The following is a 15,004-nucleotide window of genomic DNA, read 5'->3' as shown; positions in this document are numbered from 1 at the left end:
AAGGCTGGAGAGGTTGTCAAGAAAAAGGAATTGCTTAAAACCAAAAACTGTTGGTGTGAGACTGTTATTTTAAAACTGTTTATAAAATGTATAAAAATTCCCCTGTTCTGTACATTATTGTCCAAGTTACACGACTTGCCATATAATTTATTCACACAGAACACACTCAAACACTATTTTATTATACACATATGTGATCATTTATATAGAACAATTAAAGCATTTCACTGCATATCATACCGTGTAGGACTGTGTATGTGATAAAAATATAATTTGAACTTATTTAGTCATACATGGTTTGTAATTATACTTTTGACCAGTAGGTGGTGTCGTGTGCACATGAAGCTTGGAGAAATGAACCATGTGTCGAACCGTTTGGTTCTCACAGTCACTAGTTTTCAGGTCTGAGAAGGTCCTCCTCACATCAGCTGTGGAGAGACAGAGAACTTGGTCACTTTCCTCACCTGCTCTTTGTTGTGCACATCAAAATGTGCCAAGAAGTCATCCCCTTCGTTTAGAAGGGAGGTGTTACGTCCTCTGACGTATTTATTTTATGTTTATTGTATTGTAAACATAAATCATCATGCTACAGTATGTTGTGTTTCTCTCTCTCTCATCTTTTTCCCTTTTTTTTTCTTCCTCTCGTCTACCACACTGCCGGCTTGGTGGAGCTCAGCTGTGCCTAATTGCACCAATCACCGCTGGATCCACGTTGGCTAATGAGGGGAGCTCTGTGGAGTTAAAGGCTGCAGACACCTGAAGGATGGGGGAGGGTGTTTTGTGAGCAGAGCAGAGCAGAGCAGAGCAGAGCAGAGCAGAGCAGAGCAGAGCAGAGCAGAGCAGAGCAGAGCAGAGCAGAGCAGAGCAGAGCAGAGCAGAGCAGAGCAGCTTAGGAGAAGGTGCCCTCCTGCTTTCTGACCCGCTCACTAGAGGAGATTGTGTTTTCTCCTGCCTTAGACATTAGCTTGTGTGCTATTGCTTGTGTTATGTGTTAGCTTATTATTTGTGCTAAGGTGCTAGCCTTAACTTCAACTTCACCCGTTGTCATCTTATTAGTCATTACTACAACCCCATTCCTACTCTTTTCCGAAACTTGAGTTCTTTGTTTTTGTTTACTTAATTATTTTAAGAAGGAGCAGTAGGGAGGAGGACGCCATTTACTTTTGGTCATCTTTTCTCATGTGTTGAGTTAGTAAGGGAGCCAGGTAAGACTTCTGTCGTTTATTTGATATTTTCTTTTGTGAGGTTACCTGAGTTTCTTTACCACTAAGTTAGAACTGTTATGGTTGTTATTTTGGCCTTGTTCCCTCCTGAAGTTTGTTTTGCTCCCTGTTTTGAATATTTGAGTTTGTAAATAAAAACTTTTTGTTTGGCATTTAAGAATAGTGTGATCTTTTTGGAGTGTTGGGACAGGGGAAAAGCAAATTAGACATTGTATTCAGGTTAGTAGATAAAAAGCTGCTATCTTAATTCGTTTTGTTACTTCTCTTCCACCCCTAGACACGAGGAGAACGTAACAGGAGGCATCACCATTGCTGATTTGTGGATTGCTTGTACACCCAGCCACATTCCGTGAGTGTCTCTGGTGCTGTGGAAGTACTTGTTGATCTTCTGTGTGTAGTCCCTCTTATTTTGTCATTGTCAAAAACAGCACATGGTGAGACAACAAAATGTGTCCTCAGCTTTTAACCATCACCCTTGGTGAGCAGTGTTGCCATGATAGGCGCCCGGGGAGCAGTGTGGGGGGACAGTGCTTTCCTCGGTGGCACCTTGGTGGTTTGGGATTTCAACCGGCAACCTTCTGAATTCAGAACTAGGCCAAACACTGCCCCCCTCTCTTCATGGCACAAGGCAAGTCGGCTCTGGCCGTCCTGAGGCCAGCGCTGTCTCCAGATCTTCTCTGGTCATCCAGGGCTTTTGATTTGGCTCTTGTGGTGACATTCATGTAGACAGTAACATCCTCAATGCACTTGGAGATGTAACCCCTGACTATGTATTCCTGCAGTGTCCCCATACGGAGCAGCCTCCCTAAAGATGTCCCATATCTGTTCCAAGAGAGCTGAGACCATGATGTTCTAGGTGGCTGGTTTAGTGAGTTTCAGCAGAGACTTGTACACAAGGACCATGAACACGGTGATGAGGAATGTTTTACCACCTCTGGTAGCAAAGTTCACATTTTAAAGAATTTTGGTGGAACAGACTTCAGGTTTGTCTTGTCGAAGTCTCCACCAATGATGAAAAGTGCGTCGTGTGAAGTTTGCTGAGGATCAGGTACGACTCTGCTAGCGCCTGGTTAGCATTAGCGCTGGGCGGGCGGGAGGTTAACAGCGACCACCAGCACGCAGCTGTACTCCCTCAGCAGGCCGACATCTTACCCATAAAACCACGATCTGCAACTGCAGCTCCACTCAGAGTTCTCACACACACACACACACACACACACACAGTCCACCACCGCGGGACAAAGCGATCAATCCGATGTCTCAGTGAAAATGAAGACACAGCAGTCTCTCGTCTCCCACTGGTTGGCACGATGTAGTTTGCTGTAATCCGACTTGTTGCGCACTGATCGGATGTTTGCGAGCATTACAGACTCGTGTTAACTCTTCTGAATAGAATAAAACTTAATAAAAAAATACAAAAATATTACACCTAGACTCATGGTTCACCATTTGATTTACTTTACTGCTGTTTTGGCAACAGCTTGCCAAATTAAGGTGAGCAACATCCTAAATGAAGATTATCATCATTTTTTGTAGCAACCGTGCCCTCAGGTTCAGCTCATGTTATCCCATAAACCTCTACACCGTGTTTGGAACAAACAATATCCCTTAATACAGAGTTGGGTTTAATATACAATTTAAAATGTCTAAAATACGATTTGAAAAAGGGAAGATGGGTGTACACTTTCGCCGTTAAAAATGTAGAAAAGCCAAAAGTATAAAAAGGTAATATAAAAAATGATCCATAAATCAACAGCTGACAACCCAGCAGCTTTACTGCAACTATCAGAAAAACGATATAAAAATGTTACTTCCCATAAGAATAAAAATACAAACATAAAAATACAAAGAATACAACAAACGATCCCTTACCCCCACGATCTGTGCCCAGCACAATACGCCACATTTTGCTCCGCTGCAGTGGTTTTGCTCTTTGCTGTTGGTTCCCCACCGTCTCTACCCCAGGACCCTGGCAGTCTTTTTGTTTAGCTGGTCGTGACTCTGCCTGTTTTAAACACGGCTATTAACTGTTTACCTAATTACCTATTCACCGCTGCCCTGGCTGGTTCCCTGGCTACATACACACTCCACACAGTCCAGTATTCTGTATTATTGTACTTGTCACGATGGCCGGACATGACGAAGAAGGAGGACGCATACGCACAACATCACGAAACAGGGGTTTTACTACATGGTAGACAGGACAAGGGAAACGCTACAAAACAACGACCCGACAGCGAACAGACACAAACAGGGCAGCTCTATACATTTAGACACTGGTGATAACAATCAGGAAACATAATGTAACACTCCCACTAAACTTGTTTTTACAATGACAAGAATTTAGAGAACCCACCGCCAGAGTCACCTATGTATCACACAAGGGAGGAGTTTAAGTGGAAGTTACAAAGCACATTTCATTTTGTGTAGGGTTATGATCTCGCACAATGTGTTGGAGAGGCTCATGCTAGCATGCTGGAATGGCTATGGCTGTATGCAATTCACCTCCCTTGCACTAATTTATAATTCAATTCCCATGTAACTTTATATCTTAGGTCCCAGCTCCTATACCATAATTTAGAAGTGAACTCACAGAAAACCACAACACATGAAATCACAGGTACAATGGAACTATATATCACAAATGAACATTTATTTCCACCCCAACAATTATACCGGGGAAAAACCCACACCACATAAACATTAACACAATAACACAAATCAAATAAAATACCCGGCTTTTAAATGTTCACAAAGTCTAGGTACCTTTTATGTTGGTGCGCTTGGTGGACAATATGTGTGTTGAGTCTACTCACAACTTCCTCCAGGACTGTACCCACGATCCGCTGCACTTCTGCCGTCTGCAGAATAAACCTTTCGTGGGTGCAGATCTTAATGTCCCCGTTATGCTCCCCGCGTGGTCCAAGGTCTCCGCAGCACCGGGCCGTCCCGCTGGTCTCCCGGTCTCTGCTACGTGCACAGTTGCAACACAAGTCCGTGCACTTCTGTCCTGTGTAGCAATTGCTATTTTTCCAGAAAGTTGGAAAACCGCCGTGCACTATACACCCTCATGCATGAAAATAGTTGAACTTTCGAATTAATAAAACATATATATATATATGCATATAATACATATTATATATATATATATATGTGCATGCACTTGCTCTTTTTGTCTCCTGTCTCTTCTCTCCCGACTCCTTTTTCCGACTCTTCCTGTCACATGCTCTCTATCCCACTCTATGATAAGACAGCACAAACTAAACTCTGCATACCATTGTACAATTTAAACAAGAAATAACATATTATACTGAACATATAATGAAATGAAAATACTCTTATCTGCTGTACCCGGAGTAACCCCTGCCGGACTGGATCATGACAGTACTGTATTATTACAGTACACACTCCACACAGTATAAAAGTAATTTACTTATCTTTTACTGCAGGTATTAATGTTCCAGGCATCGTTGCTGGGTTGGTGGTTGCTGCTCTCGTTCTCATCGCTGTGGTTGTTGGTGTTGTGATGGTTGTGAAGAGAAGATCAGGTGAGAGACGCAGCAAACAACATCAGTAACTTCTACACCAAACATGGTGTCATGTGGGGAAACTACTAATCAGTAAAATAGACACATCAGTAAAATAGACACATCTGTAAAACAGACACATCAGTAAAATAGACGCAGTAAAACAGACACAGCTCCAACACCATCATCAAGTTTGCTGATGATACCACCGTTGTAGGCCTGATCAGCAACAATGACGAGACGGCCTACAGAGAGGAGGTGAGACTCTTGGCAGAGTGGTGTCAGGAGAACAACCTCTCTCTCAACGTCAGCAAAACCAAGGAGATGGTTTTGGATTTTAGGAGGCAGGATACAGCTCATCTTCCTATCTACATCAGAGGAGGTGCTGTGGAGAGGGTCAGCAGCTTCAGGCTCCTTGGGGTCACCCTCAGTTCCGACCTCAAGTCCTCAGAACACACAGCAGCGGTCACCAAAAAAGCCCACCAACGACTCCACTTCCTCAGATGCCTAAAGAAGGCTGGGGTATCCACCTCTGTCCTCACCAGCTTCTACAGGTGCGCTGTGGAGTCCATCCTCACGGGCAGTATGGCAGTTATGCTGCTCAGGACAAGAAAGCTCTGCAGAGGGTGGTGAAAACAGCCCAGAGGATCACAGGCACACAACTCCCAGCAATAATGGACATTTACACCACGCGCTGTCTCAGGAAAACAAAGAGCATCCTGAAGGACCCCAGCCACCCTGCACTGTCACTTTTTACTTTCCTGCCATCAGGCAAGAGACTCAGGACAATTCACACACACACACATCACGATTCAGAAACAGTTTCTACCCCAGTGCCATCAGGCTATACAACACATAGTATGCACTGCACTTAAATTATCACTTTCTTATGCAACTTATATATATTCACCCTTCTGCGACTTATTATTTATTGCTGCTGCACCACTTTGTCTTCTATGTCTTCTATGTATCATGTTCTATGTTCTGTCTACGTGGGAGAGGTTCTCAAGTAAGAATTTCATTGTGTTCTGTACGCTGTACTTTGTACATATGACAATAAACTTCAACCTCAACTTCAACCTCAAATACTAAAATACTTGCTCTTCTTTTTTATACAGATTACAAGAAGGCCAGGCGTGAGTAATGAATGTATATTTGATATTTGTACATTTGTATTTTTAAACAAAATATTTCTATTTTCTGATGTTGTGTATTATAACTCACTGGCGATCAGCCTCAGTCTTTAACACAGATGTTCTTATAAAGGAACTGTGTTTGTGATCACAGATCTGATCAGTCACTGAATCCATCCTTTTCTCCTCCATCACATGGTTCAGAAGTCAAGAACCAGCCGACTCAGGAAGAGTTTCAAATACCCGCAACACATTTACATTTACAGTATTTCATACATTAATTTGCACTTTATGTACATGGTTTACATTGTCTGTACAAGATGTATTTGTTGAGTTTTAAGTTTATAATAAATGTCCAGTTTGAAACTACATCTGAGTTCATTCTCTTACTGCAGTATGAAATATTTTGTATTAAAACCTGTCTTGTATATTGCATCATTTATTGTGTTGTACTTTTACATTAAATATTGAACTGACTATAAACTCCATCAACTTGTCCATTTATCGTCTTCATCTTCATCCTATGAATTAACACAATAACAAAAAGTCAGAATTCATGACTATTAGATGCCATTAAAAATATTTTGGAAAGTATACAGCACCTTGAAGGATCCAAGGAATCACCTACATGATCATTAGAAATCATTTATTCTATATAATTATTGTGCGCTGCAGACGCATTGGCTTCTCGTCAATGTCGCCTTCATCCCCCAATCGCTTTTTCTGTGGTGGCAGTGGTGGCCTAGCAGGTAAGGAAACATACACGTAAATAGAAGGTTGACTGTTAATCCCGAACCGCCAAGGTGCCACTGAGCAAAGCACCGTCCCCACACACTGCTCCCCAGGCGCCTGTCATGCTGGCCACTGCTCACCAAGGGTGATGATTAAATACAGAGGACATATTTCATTGTGTCACCGTGAGTGCCGTGTTTCACAATGACAATCACTTCACTTCACTAATAACAGCCAGAGGAAAGTTGGTTGGTCATGTTCTTTCACATTGGAATGGTTCTACTCAAAAAATATTCAACATAAAAATCTGCTGACAAATTAATTTAAACTGGTGCCTGGTCATTTCAGGTTGCTCCATAACCCGACCACCCTTTCTTCAGCTCTCCTTGAGATTCAGATTTAGCAGGAACTTCGGGTGTTGCAGTTCTGGCGGCTACTACCTGCTAAATCACACTGCCGTTTGTAACTCCCACACATGCTGTAATAAAACATATTTAGCAATTATTTATTCTCTACACAATTCCCACTGCTTTTTACTCCATGAGGTTTGGAATATTACGTAACGTGGCTGCAGTCCACTACACTGGGAACAACACGGCGACTGGAACAAACTGCTTGATTTACTTGCTTTGCGTTATATGTGTGTACATAACCTGTATAACTTTTGGGGGCCACAAACCCCTTTTTTATTTGGGCTTCATCTTCCTGACTTTGTGTGGTTTGAAAGGTATTTAAAACAATTTAGTTTTTATTCCAGCCATTGTTTTAACAAGTTTGTGATCTGGCATTTTGATTGGTCATGAAAGTCGCTCTTAAAATACTGCATTGTTTATATATTGTGTTGTCTTGTACCATCTCATAAACGTCTGTAAATATCAGGATTGGGGGACCTGGGATGGACCTGGGCCCAGTCAGGACATTCTTTTGTGGACTGTGCAACTTATGTGTACAGTTTTCAGTTCTGGCAATCGGCACGCGCCTGCAGGTTTATGTTTTTCCCCTTTTGTTTCCCCTGTTTTCAGCCATCGTGGCTTTTTGGTTTCTGTTTAATAAATCACTGTTACCAGAATGTCCCGCCTCTGCACTTCCTTCCCCCGTCAGGTCACGGACGTGACAGTAAATAAGGTTTAGATTGTATGTTGTATGTTTTGTATGTGTTGCACTCTACTGTATGTTGTGTTGTACTGTACTGTGTTGCTTGAGCGATACCAACGGCCAGAACCAAATTATGCTACAGACAACCATACTGACGCACTCTAAACAGTAATACTGTACAGATATTATCTTTACCTGACGACGGGTTTAACTAACACAGTGGCAGACATACGCTAGTGGTGACAAGACGACAAAAATATCACACGTATTTCATACAGAAAACCATAAACACACAGTTTACACTGAAGACCAGTTTAATCTGTGCTGCTGAGATACAGTGAAGACACCAGTGTTCATAGACTTGATTTCTCACCAAAACCCAATCTAATATAAGGCTAAAGAGACTAAACCCAGTGACACTTTCATAAATGTCTCAGCAGCTTTGACAGAGGAAATGATAGTTAGAACGGGAAAAGGGGGGAAATACAGTGATGAGTAGAGTTTTAGTTACATGCAAGTATGATTTATAGATCAATAAATAAATGTAATGGTAATACTTTTGATATATTTTTGTATATGTTTATATCCATCTTGTGCTTGTGTAGAATACATTTCCTTTAATTTAGGGTTATGTCTGTATCAGGTTTTTACAGTTTATCAGTTTCAATAAAGAAGCGAAACTATTTTAATCAGGCTGAAGGTCGGTCACTTGACTGCTGGCTTGCAATGAAATATACTTGCCATGTTACTTGCTTCCTAGTTTTTATTGACACTGTGTTGACTTTATTCTGATCTGATCAGCTCGATTCTCTGCTGCTAAGAATTTCCTCAACTTCCTCTGGATCTAAACAGTTCGAAGCAACTTAAGAACTGTCGTTTCATCTGGCAAAATGAAGATTTTTTGCCTTGTGATCCTTCTCCTTCTGGTCCTGAAAACTGATGTTTGCTCTGGAGGTTTGTTTTCTGTGGCCTACATTTTGTTAAATGTATTTGGAAAGTGTTTAAATGTTAAATTAGTTTTTAAAAAGACAGAGAGGGAGAGGATCTGTCTTTACTGATGGCATTGCTTGTGTTGTTTTGTCAAAAGACCAAAAAAAAAAAAAAAAAGTAGATTAGTGTGAAAGGGAAATTGAAATGTACAATTAAAGGTTTCTGGGATTAGATCATTATTATTTTGTTTTATTAATGATCATATGTTTCCAATAATCACTGTTTTTAATAATCACTTAAATCATCATGATGCAAAAGCTTAATACAGCTATTGTGATACAGAGAAGTTGATTTGTTAATATACCAAATTTTTGGTGTTCCAATGGCCACGTGTTGTATGAATTAATGCACAAATAGACTTGCAGTCTTCTTCTACAAGCGTTAGTGAAGATCAGTGAATTCCCGCGTGGTACCACGACAGTCCAGGAATAATAATTCATCCAGTTTACTCACTACTACACATCCCACAGTCAGCAGCTACAGAACTCTAAACTTCATGAGGTCTTTGGACTAATACTTTGTAGAAGGCTGCATGGAATGGGTATAACAGGCTGGGCTGTTATAGCTGCCAACTCCATAATTACATATTTAAGGCATTTGGCAGACGCCTTACAATGTGCTTCCATGTTACCATCGATGAAGTGATTCTGGTTCTCTAGGACCCTCAACTATGAATAGAATCTTTTTATTCACTCTTTTGTAGATTCTGTACACAAGTTCAACAATAAGAAAGTTACAAGTTAATCTAAATATTCTCTAAAGAGGAAGGTCTTGAGCTGCCGTTTGAAAATACTCAGTGACTGAGCTGTTCTGACCTCAAAGGGGAAATTCATTCCACCACCGAGGGGCCAAGACACAGAAGAGTCTACGTGAGTTAAAAAATAAAACGTGAGTTAATAATTATGAGTTAAGAATTAAAACATATGGATTAAGATCATGTTTAGACAGGCATTAAATTCATTCGCTATGAGAACATTCTGCCCTTCCCACTGTGATGACCGTGGAATGTACTCAGGTCGTCACGATGCCTTGCCAGGAGGTACGTACTCCCATGAGTCCAAATCACCCACAGGTTCTGCTCAATATGTTCCGGTGACTAGGACCATTTTAAATGTACGATTGTTCCTGTTTTTACGGTAAACCAGTGTTATGCTGCGTAGTGTTTTGAGCTGTTGAACTGTGCATGTTTCTGACCATCGTGCTGCTTTCTTACGCCACTATGTTGAGCGTTTGTGCCGCTCTCACCTCAACCAGACGTGGCATGACAGATTTCTTTCAAAATATCAATAGTCACCCTGTAGTGCGCTGCCTCCCTGTGGGAGTCCCACCATCCGCCCAGAGTCCAGAATCTTATCAATACTTGAACTGACCTGGACTGACCAGTCCGGTTCTGGCATCTGTTCATTTATTTATTATTGTGGTACTGAGTGACACGGTGTGACATCGACTGTCACGTCGGTGAGCTGACGGGGGAAGTAAGTGCAGAGGAGGGACATTCTGGGAACGGTGATTTATTAACAAACAGAAACAAAACCAGGCTGGATGGCCCAAAACAGTGAAACAAAAAGGGGAACAACGTAAACTAACCCACAGGCACGTGGCGATTGGCAGAACTCAACACATCATTGCACACAACAACTGCAGGGTCCACTAAGAGTTCACGAAAATGTCGGAGCCGCCGATGGGCGGCTGCATGGCGCCTCTTATCCGCAGCCTGGATTGGGCACGGGTGATGTCTCCATCTGAAGCCAATCCCGACATCCACAGATATACCGTCATCCAAGATGAACAAAATAGCATCAACTGCACTTCAATGTTGGATTTTTATAGTGGTGCATGCAGGGGAGATTTTTACATGTTTTTCATTTATTTAAAACTGTTATGATTAAAATATTGCTGCAATGATATAAAACGTTCTGCTGGGCTAATTTTCCTTTTTCTATTTCGACATTGATTCATTCCTGGATAACATTTTATACCGGGACTACCGGAATAAGCAGTTTTCCTGAGTTTTTTGCTCAAGATGTTGTTGATAATGAAGTGATGGGATACTTTGACAGTGAGATCAACCAGTTTGAAAGCCGACAGGGATGGGTGGAGCAGGTGGGACAGACATTTGTGGGGCAACATACAAATGATCTGAAGAGTTTATCTGACGACTTCAAGACTTTTCTGCAACATTTTCTGGACAAGAACCAAACAGGCAGTAAGATCCACAACTCTAAAACACAAAGCACAACTTAGATCTCCTGCTGTGGAACACAAAATTCACACATAGATTTATTCACTAAGCTTCTTTTATGCTCTCTGAAAAATGTGGAATGGAGTCATGAATCACTTGATGGTCTCACTTTATATTCTTTATACTGAAATCATTTTTAAAAATTGTAATTGGAATAATTACAAGATGTACTGACATATACATTAATAAAAACCAGAGCATGAATGAAATAGTTTCTCGCTGTCAGGTTATGAGTAATAAGGTGCAGATTCAAGTAATGTTGCTTCTTAATGCATTAGTTTTTCATGAAATCCGCATATTAGTCCATTTCATCTCTGCACTAATACTGGGCTGCCACCATTTATAAAATTCCACACTGGATGCATTATTTTAGAGTGGAGGATGATCTGAATTTGTGAAGCAGAGAAAAATTGTGCCCTGTCCCCCCTGTGTCCCTCAGTTGGAACTGTCATATAAAAAAAAACAAAGCTGTCTGGTTCACATTAAAGAAAAGACGGTGAGAAGAAAAAACAGAGGGAGCTTGATAAATTATAGTTTATCAAAGCATAATTTCAGCTGTTTAGAAATACCAAAATTATCACCAACAGTAACTCATTTTTCCCATTAGGGCGAATAAATAATCACATTAATCTGACGTCTTTATTATTACATTTTGCTAAATGTTTCTCTCTCTTTCTCTCGTGTAGAAGTGCACACTTTACAGAGGAGGTGTTGCCTTCAGTGGGATGATGAGACAGGAAACACCAATAGAGACGATCGGTTTGGATATGATGGTGATGATTTGTTCACCTCTGGACAAGCGCTGGTCACCACACAGAAATGGCTTGAAGCTGATGATGATTATAAATGTGTGACCAATGAACGTGTTCAATGGCTGGAGAAGTTTGTTCATTATGGGAAGAGCAGTCTGGAGAGAAAAGGTACAGCAGCACACAGTAGGACGGTTACATATCATGAGTCGAGATTAGTGTCAATTGTGCCGGTAACAAAAAGATGGAGAAGCCAGACTTGAATTAAATAGACAAATATAGGAAGTGATTATGGGGTGTAAGAAACAGACAAGGTTGTGCTGAACATGTGGAGCCCAGTTTTGTGGGGGGAGGGTGGTGTGTGAGTTTAGGATGGCTCGTATGTTTGAGGCATCCAGGATGAGAAACTATGATAGTTATTCTAAGTAGATTTTAGTTTTTATGTTTACTAATTATTGTGGGTCAAGTTGAGCTTTTCTCTCAGTTGATACGATGCAAAACTTTATTGTCCAGACAGTAACACTGGTGTTTCCAGCTCATGGATTATAAACCGAGTGCTTGTTGAATGATCTGCTGATATGTAGACGTCCTGTTTCTCTCCCTGTCCCCCTCCTCTCTTCTTGTCACTAGTCCCTCCTCAGGTGTCTCTGCTGCAGACAGACCCCTCCTCTCCAGTGGTCTGTCACGCTACAGGTTTCTACCCTGATAAGGTGAAGATCAGCTGGCAGAAAGATGGACAGGAGCTGCATGAAGATGTAGATGTTGGTAAGACGTTGCCCAACCATGATGGAACCTTCCAGAAACATGCAAAACTCAAAGTGACCCCTGATGTGTGGAAGAAGAACCAGTTCACCTGTGTGGTGGAGCACAAGAGTGGAGACCCAATCCACATGATCCTGACTGAGGAGAAGATCCGGACCAACAGTGCAGGTACAGGAGCTTCTACCAGTTCATCATCAGTGCATTTTGTACTAAATAAAGGTGAAGCAGAGTCATTAAGTGTTATTAAAACAGCACTTTCTTGCAGGAATGGATTTTACATTCATTTTACGTATATTTTAGCTGCTGTTACAATGTGACAAGAAAAATTAAAGCCAAACAATTTTAATCCAGAAGCTCTGCAGACTGATACAAACCCAGAGATTTTAGTACGATTTTCATATGAAACTGTATAATGAGTGTAACTTAACTCTGTATAAATATTACAACCATCAATCCAAACTCACCACACTGACCCAGGACACACTCCACACAGTCCAGTATAAAAGTAATTTACACTAATCTTTTACTGCAGGTAATAATGTTCCAGGCATCATTGCTGGGTCGGTTGTTGCTGCTCTCGTTCTCATCGCTGTGGTTGTTGGTGTTGTGATGGTTGTGAAGAGAAGATCAGGTGAGAGACGCAGCAAACAACATCAGTAACTTCTACACCAAACATGGTGTCATGTGGGGAAACTACTAATGTACGAGAAGGTCTACAGAATCTTAAACAAATAACATGTTAACATGTTATTTTGTAATTATTTCTAGAGCCTGATGCAGACTCTGGAGCAGATCTGGTCACATAGTAAGTTTAATTTCTGCTTCAGACTTTAACATGTTCCTCACATGCAGAAACGTTCTTCTAGTGACATCAGGAGTGTGAGATTATTGCTGCATTTAAAGTCTGTAGATCAGGAGGGACTTGGCTGGAATCCCTGAAACAGGAAATGAAACAGAACCTACATCATCTATCACTAGAGAAACATTTCACTTCTCCTTAATGTTCATGAACAGAATATTTCTCTAAAGATTTGTTTCTGCTGCACAGTGATGCAGACGGCGCTGTTCGTATATCTGGCCGTATGATGCTGTTCTACACCAGAGACAAAGACTCCTGCTGATCATACACAGACAGGAAGGAGGTGAAACACTTTTAATAACCAACTTCATCCAGAACTCACTGTGCACAGAGCAGAGACTCATTCATTTATATATGAAGATGTTAACCAAAACCAGGATGCAGGCCAGAAATATCAAGAAGAGACTGACTGAGGTTCATAATGTAGACAAGCGGACAGAAGGAGCAGGGAGCTGTCAGGGCTGGAACTTGACATCAACTCGGGTGGAGACTAATTTAAATCTGTGTGGCTTTTGTTTGTCAGGACACCTGAACAGTAAACTGTGAACATTTATTCAAGTAAAACTACAGTAATGTGGTGGCATCCGTTTCCTCAGCAATTTCGTTTTTTTAAGTAAAACACATTACTGTATTTCAAACATACTGTACAGTGCTGTCATTTTCATGCTTTAAATCACTGGTTGTATCTACTGTTGTGTAAAGTAACCAGCATTTGGTTGTCAATACTGCTGCTTTCCTGCTGCTTACATCTGTGGTACTGTGGTACTGTACGGTTTTGCACATCACATATCTGTTGGCATAACTGTATTATATTCAAGAGTGTATTTAATTGTCATTCAAATGCATAAAAAGCAATAGATCTGTTACTGTAATCAGCTTAGCTTTTCATTATAATACTGAATAATACTCAGTGGTAGTATTCATCACAACATTCAGGCATGGAGGAGGCGACAAAGGATTCATTCTAAATAATATAAAACCAGGAACAAAGGCACAAGGCACCAGGAACAACGCAAGACTGGTGGACTTACAACATGCAGGAGAAATACTTTGGGAAAAGGGACATGCAGTAAGAAGATGAGAGCGGCTATTACCAATGAGAAGGAGCAAGGAAACATAAACAGGATTAGATGAAGAGGAGGAGGAGGGGTGGAGTAATCAGTAGCTTGGAGAGGCTGATCGGATGAAGCTGGTAGAGGGGCCGGCAATGCTCTCATGACAGTATTGAATTATTTTATAATTGTTTTCTACATGTGTTAAAAATGTGTGCACGTTCTGAAATGGCCACAGTTTCTGGATGTGACTGTGAGAGAAAACAAACACAAATTCTGTTCCTGCACTAAACTCAGCTCCATGGTACCTTGTTCATGGCTCTATAACAGGTAAAATGTAAAAGTAAAGTCAGTGATGCTATAATTGTTAACTGGTTCGTTATTTTCATAATTCTATTCTGTTATATTCTTTGTGGAACCAAACATAGTTACCTGTTAAGTGCTTTTTACGTATTGATTAAAAAGACTGAAGACTGGACCTTCTGACTGGATGCACCACAGCGGCTAACCAGTATTATACCCGTACCATCACAACAGTGTAGATCCAGTCAAACATGTAAAAAATATGTATTAATCCGGCAAAAAGTTGATCCTACGACTTATAATTCAGAATGTTTGTGGTTGTAAATATGGGTCAACT

The 15,004-nt window shown here is 40.9% G+C and overlaps 1 protein-coding gene across 1 annotated transcript; it reads left to right on the top strand.

The window, feature by feature from the left end:
- Positions 1–8,525: 8,525 nt before the first annotated feature.
- LOC114770120 (major histocompatibility complex class I-related gene protein-like) lies at positions 8,526–14,803 on the top strand. Its single transcript, XM_028963773.1, has 6 exons — positions 8,526–8,664; positions 11,629–11,862; positions 12,322–12,621; positions 12,986–13,084; positions 13,222–13,258; positions 13,502–14,803. The coding sequence occupies exons 1-6, from the start codon at positions 8,601–8,603 to the stop codon at positions 13,572–13,574; spliced, it is 807 nt and encodes a 268-aa protein (XP_028819606.1). The 5' UTR covers positions 8,526–8,600; the 3' UTR covers positions 13,575–14,803.
- Positions 14,804–15,004: the final 201 nt, after the last annotated feature.

The sequence above is a fragment of the Denticeps clupeoides genome, chromosome 20, assembly GCF_900700375.1.
Source record: "Denticeps clupeoides chromosome 20, fDenClu1.1, whole genome shotgun sequence".
NCBI classification, from domain to species: Eukaryota; Metazoa; Chordata; class Actinopteri; order Clupeiformes; family Denticipitidae; genus Denticeps; species Denticeps clupeoides.
This window is presented reverse-complemented; position numbering and strand designations above follow the sequence as displayed.

Excerpts from the sequence above, each read along its gene's own strand:
- LOC114770120 (XM_028963773.1), top strand. The coding sequence starts at position 8,601 with ATGAAGATTTTTTGCCTTGTGATCCTTCTCCTTCTGGTCCTGAAAACT. Across the intron at positions 8,665-11,628 it reads AACTGATGTTTGCTCTGGAG|AAGTGCACACTTTACAGAGG; the intron begins GTTTGTTTTCTG and ends TCTCTCGTGTAG. Across the intron at positions 12,622-12,985 it reads GATCCGGACCAACAGTGCAG|GTAATAATGTTCCAGGCATC; the intron begins GTACAGGAGCTT and ends CTTTTACTGCAG.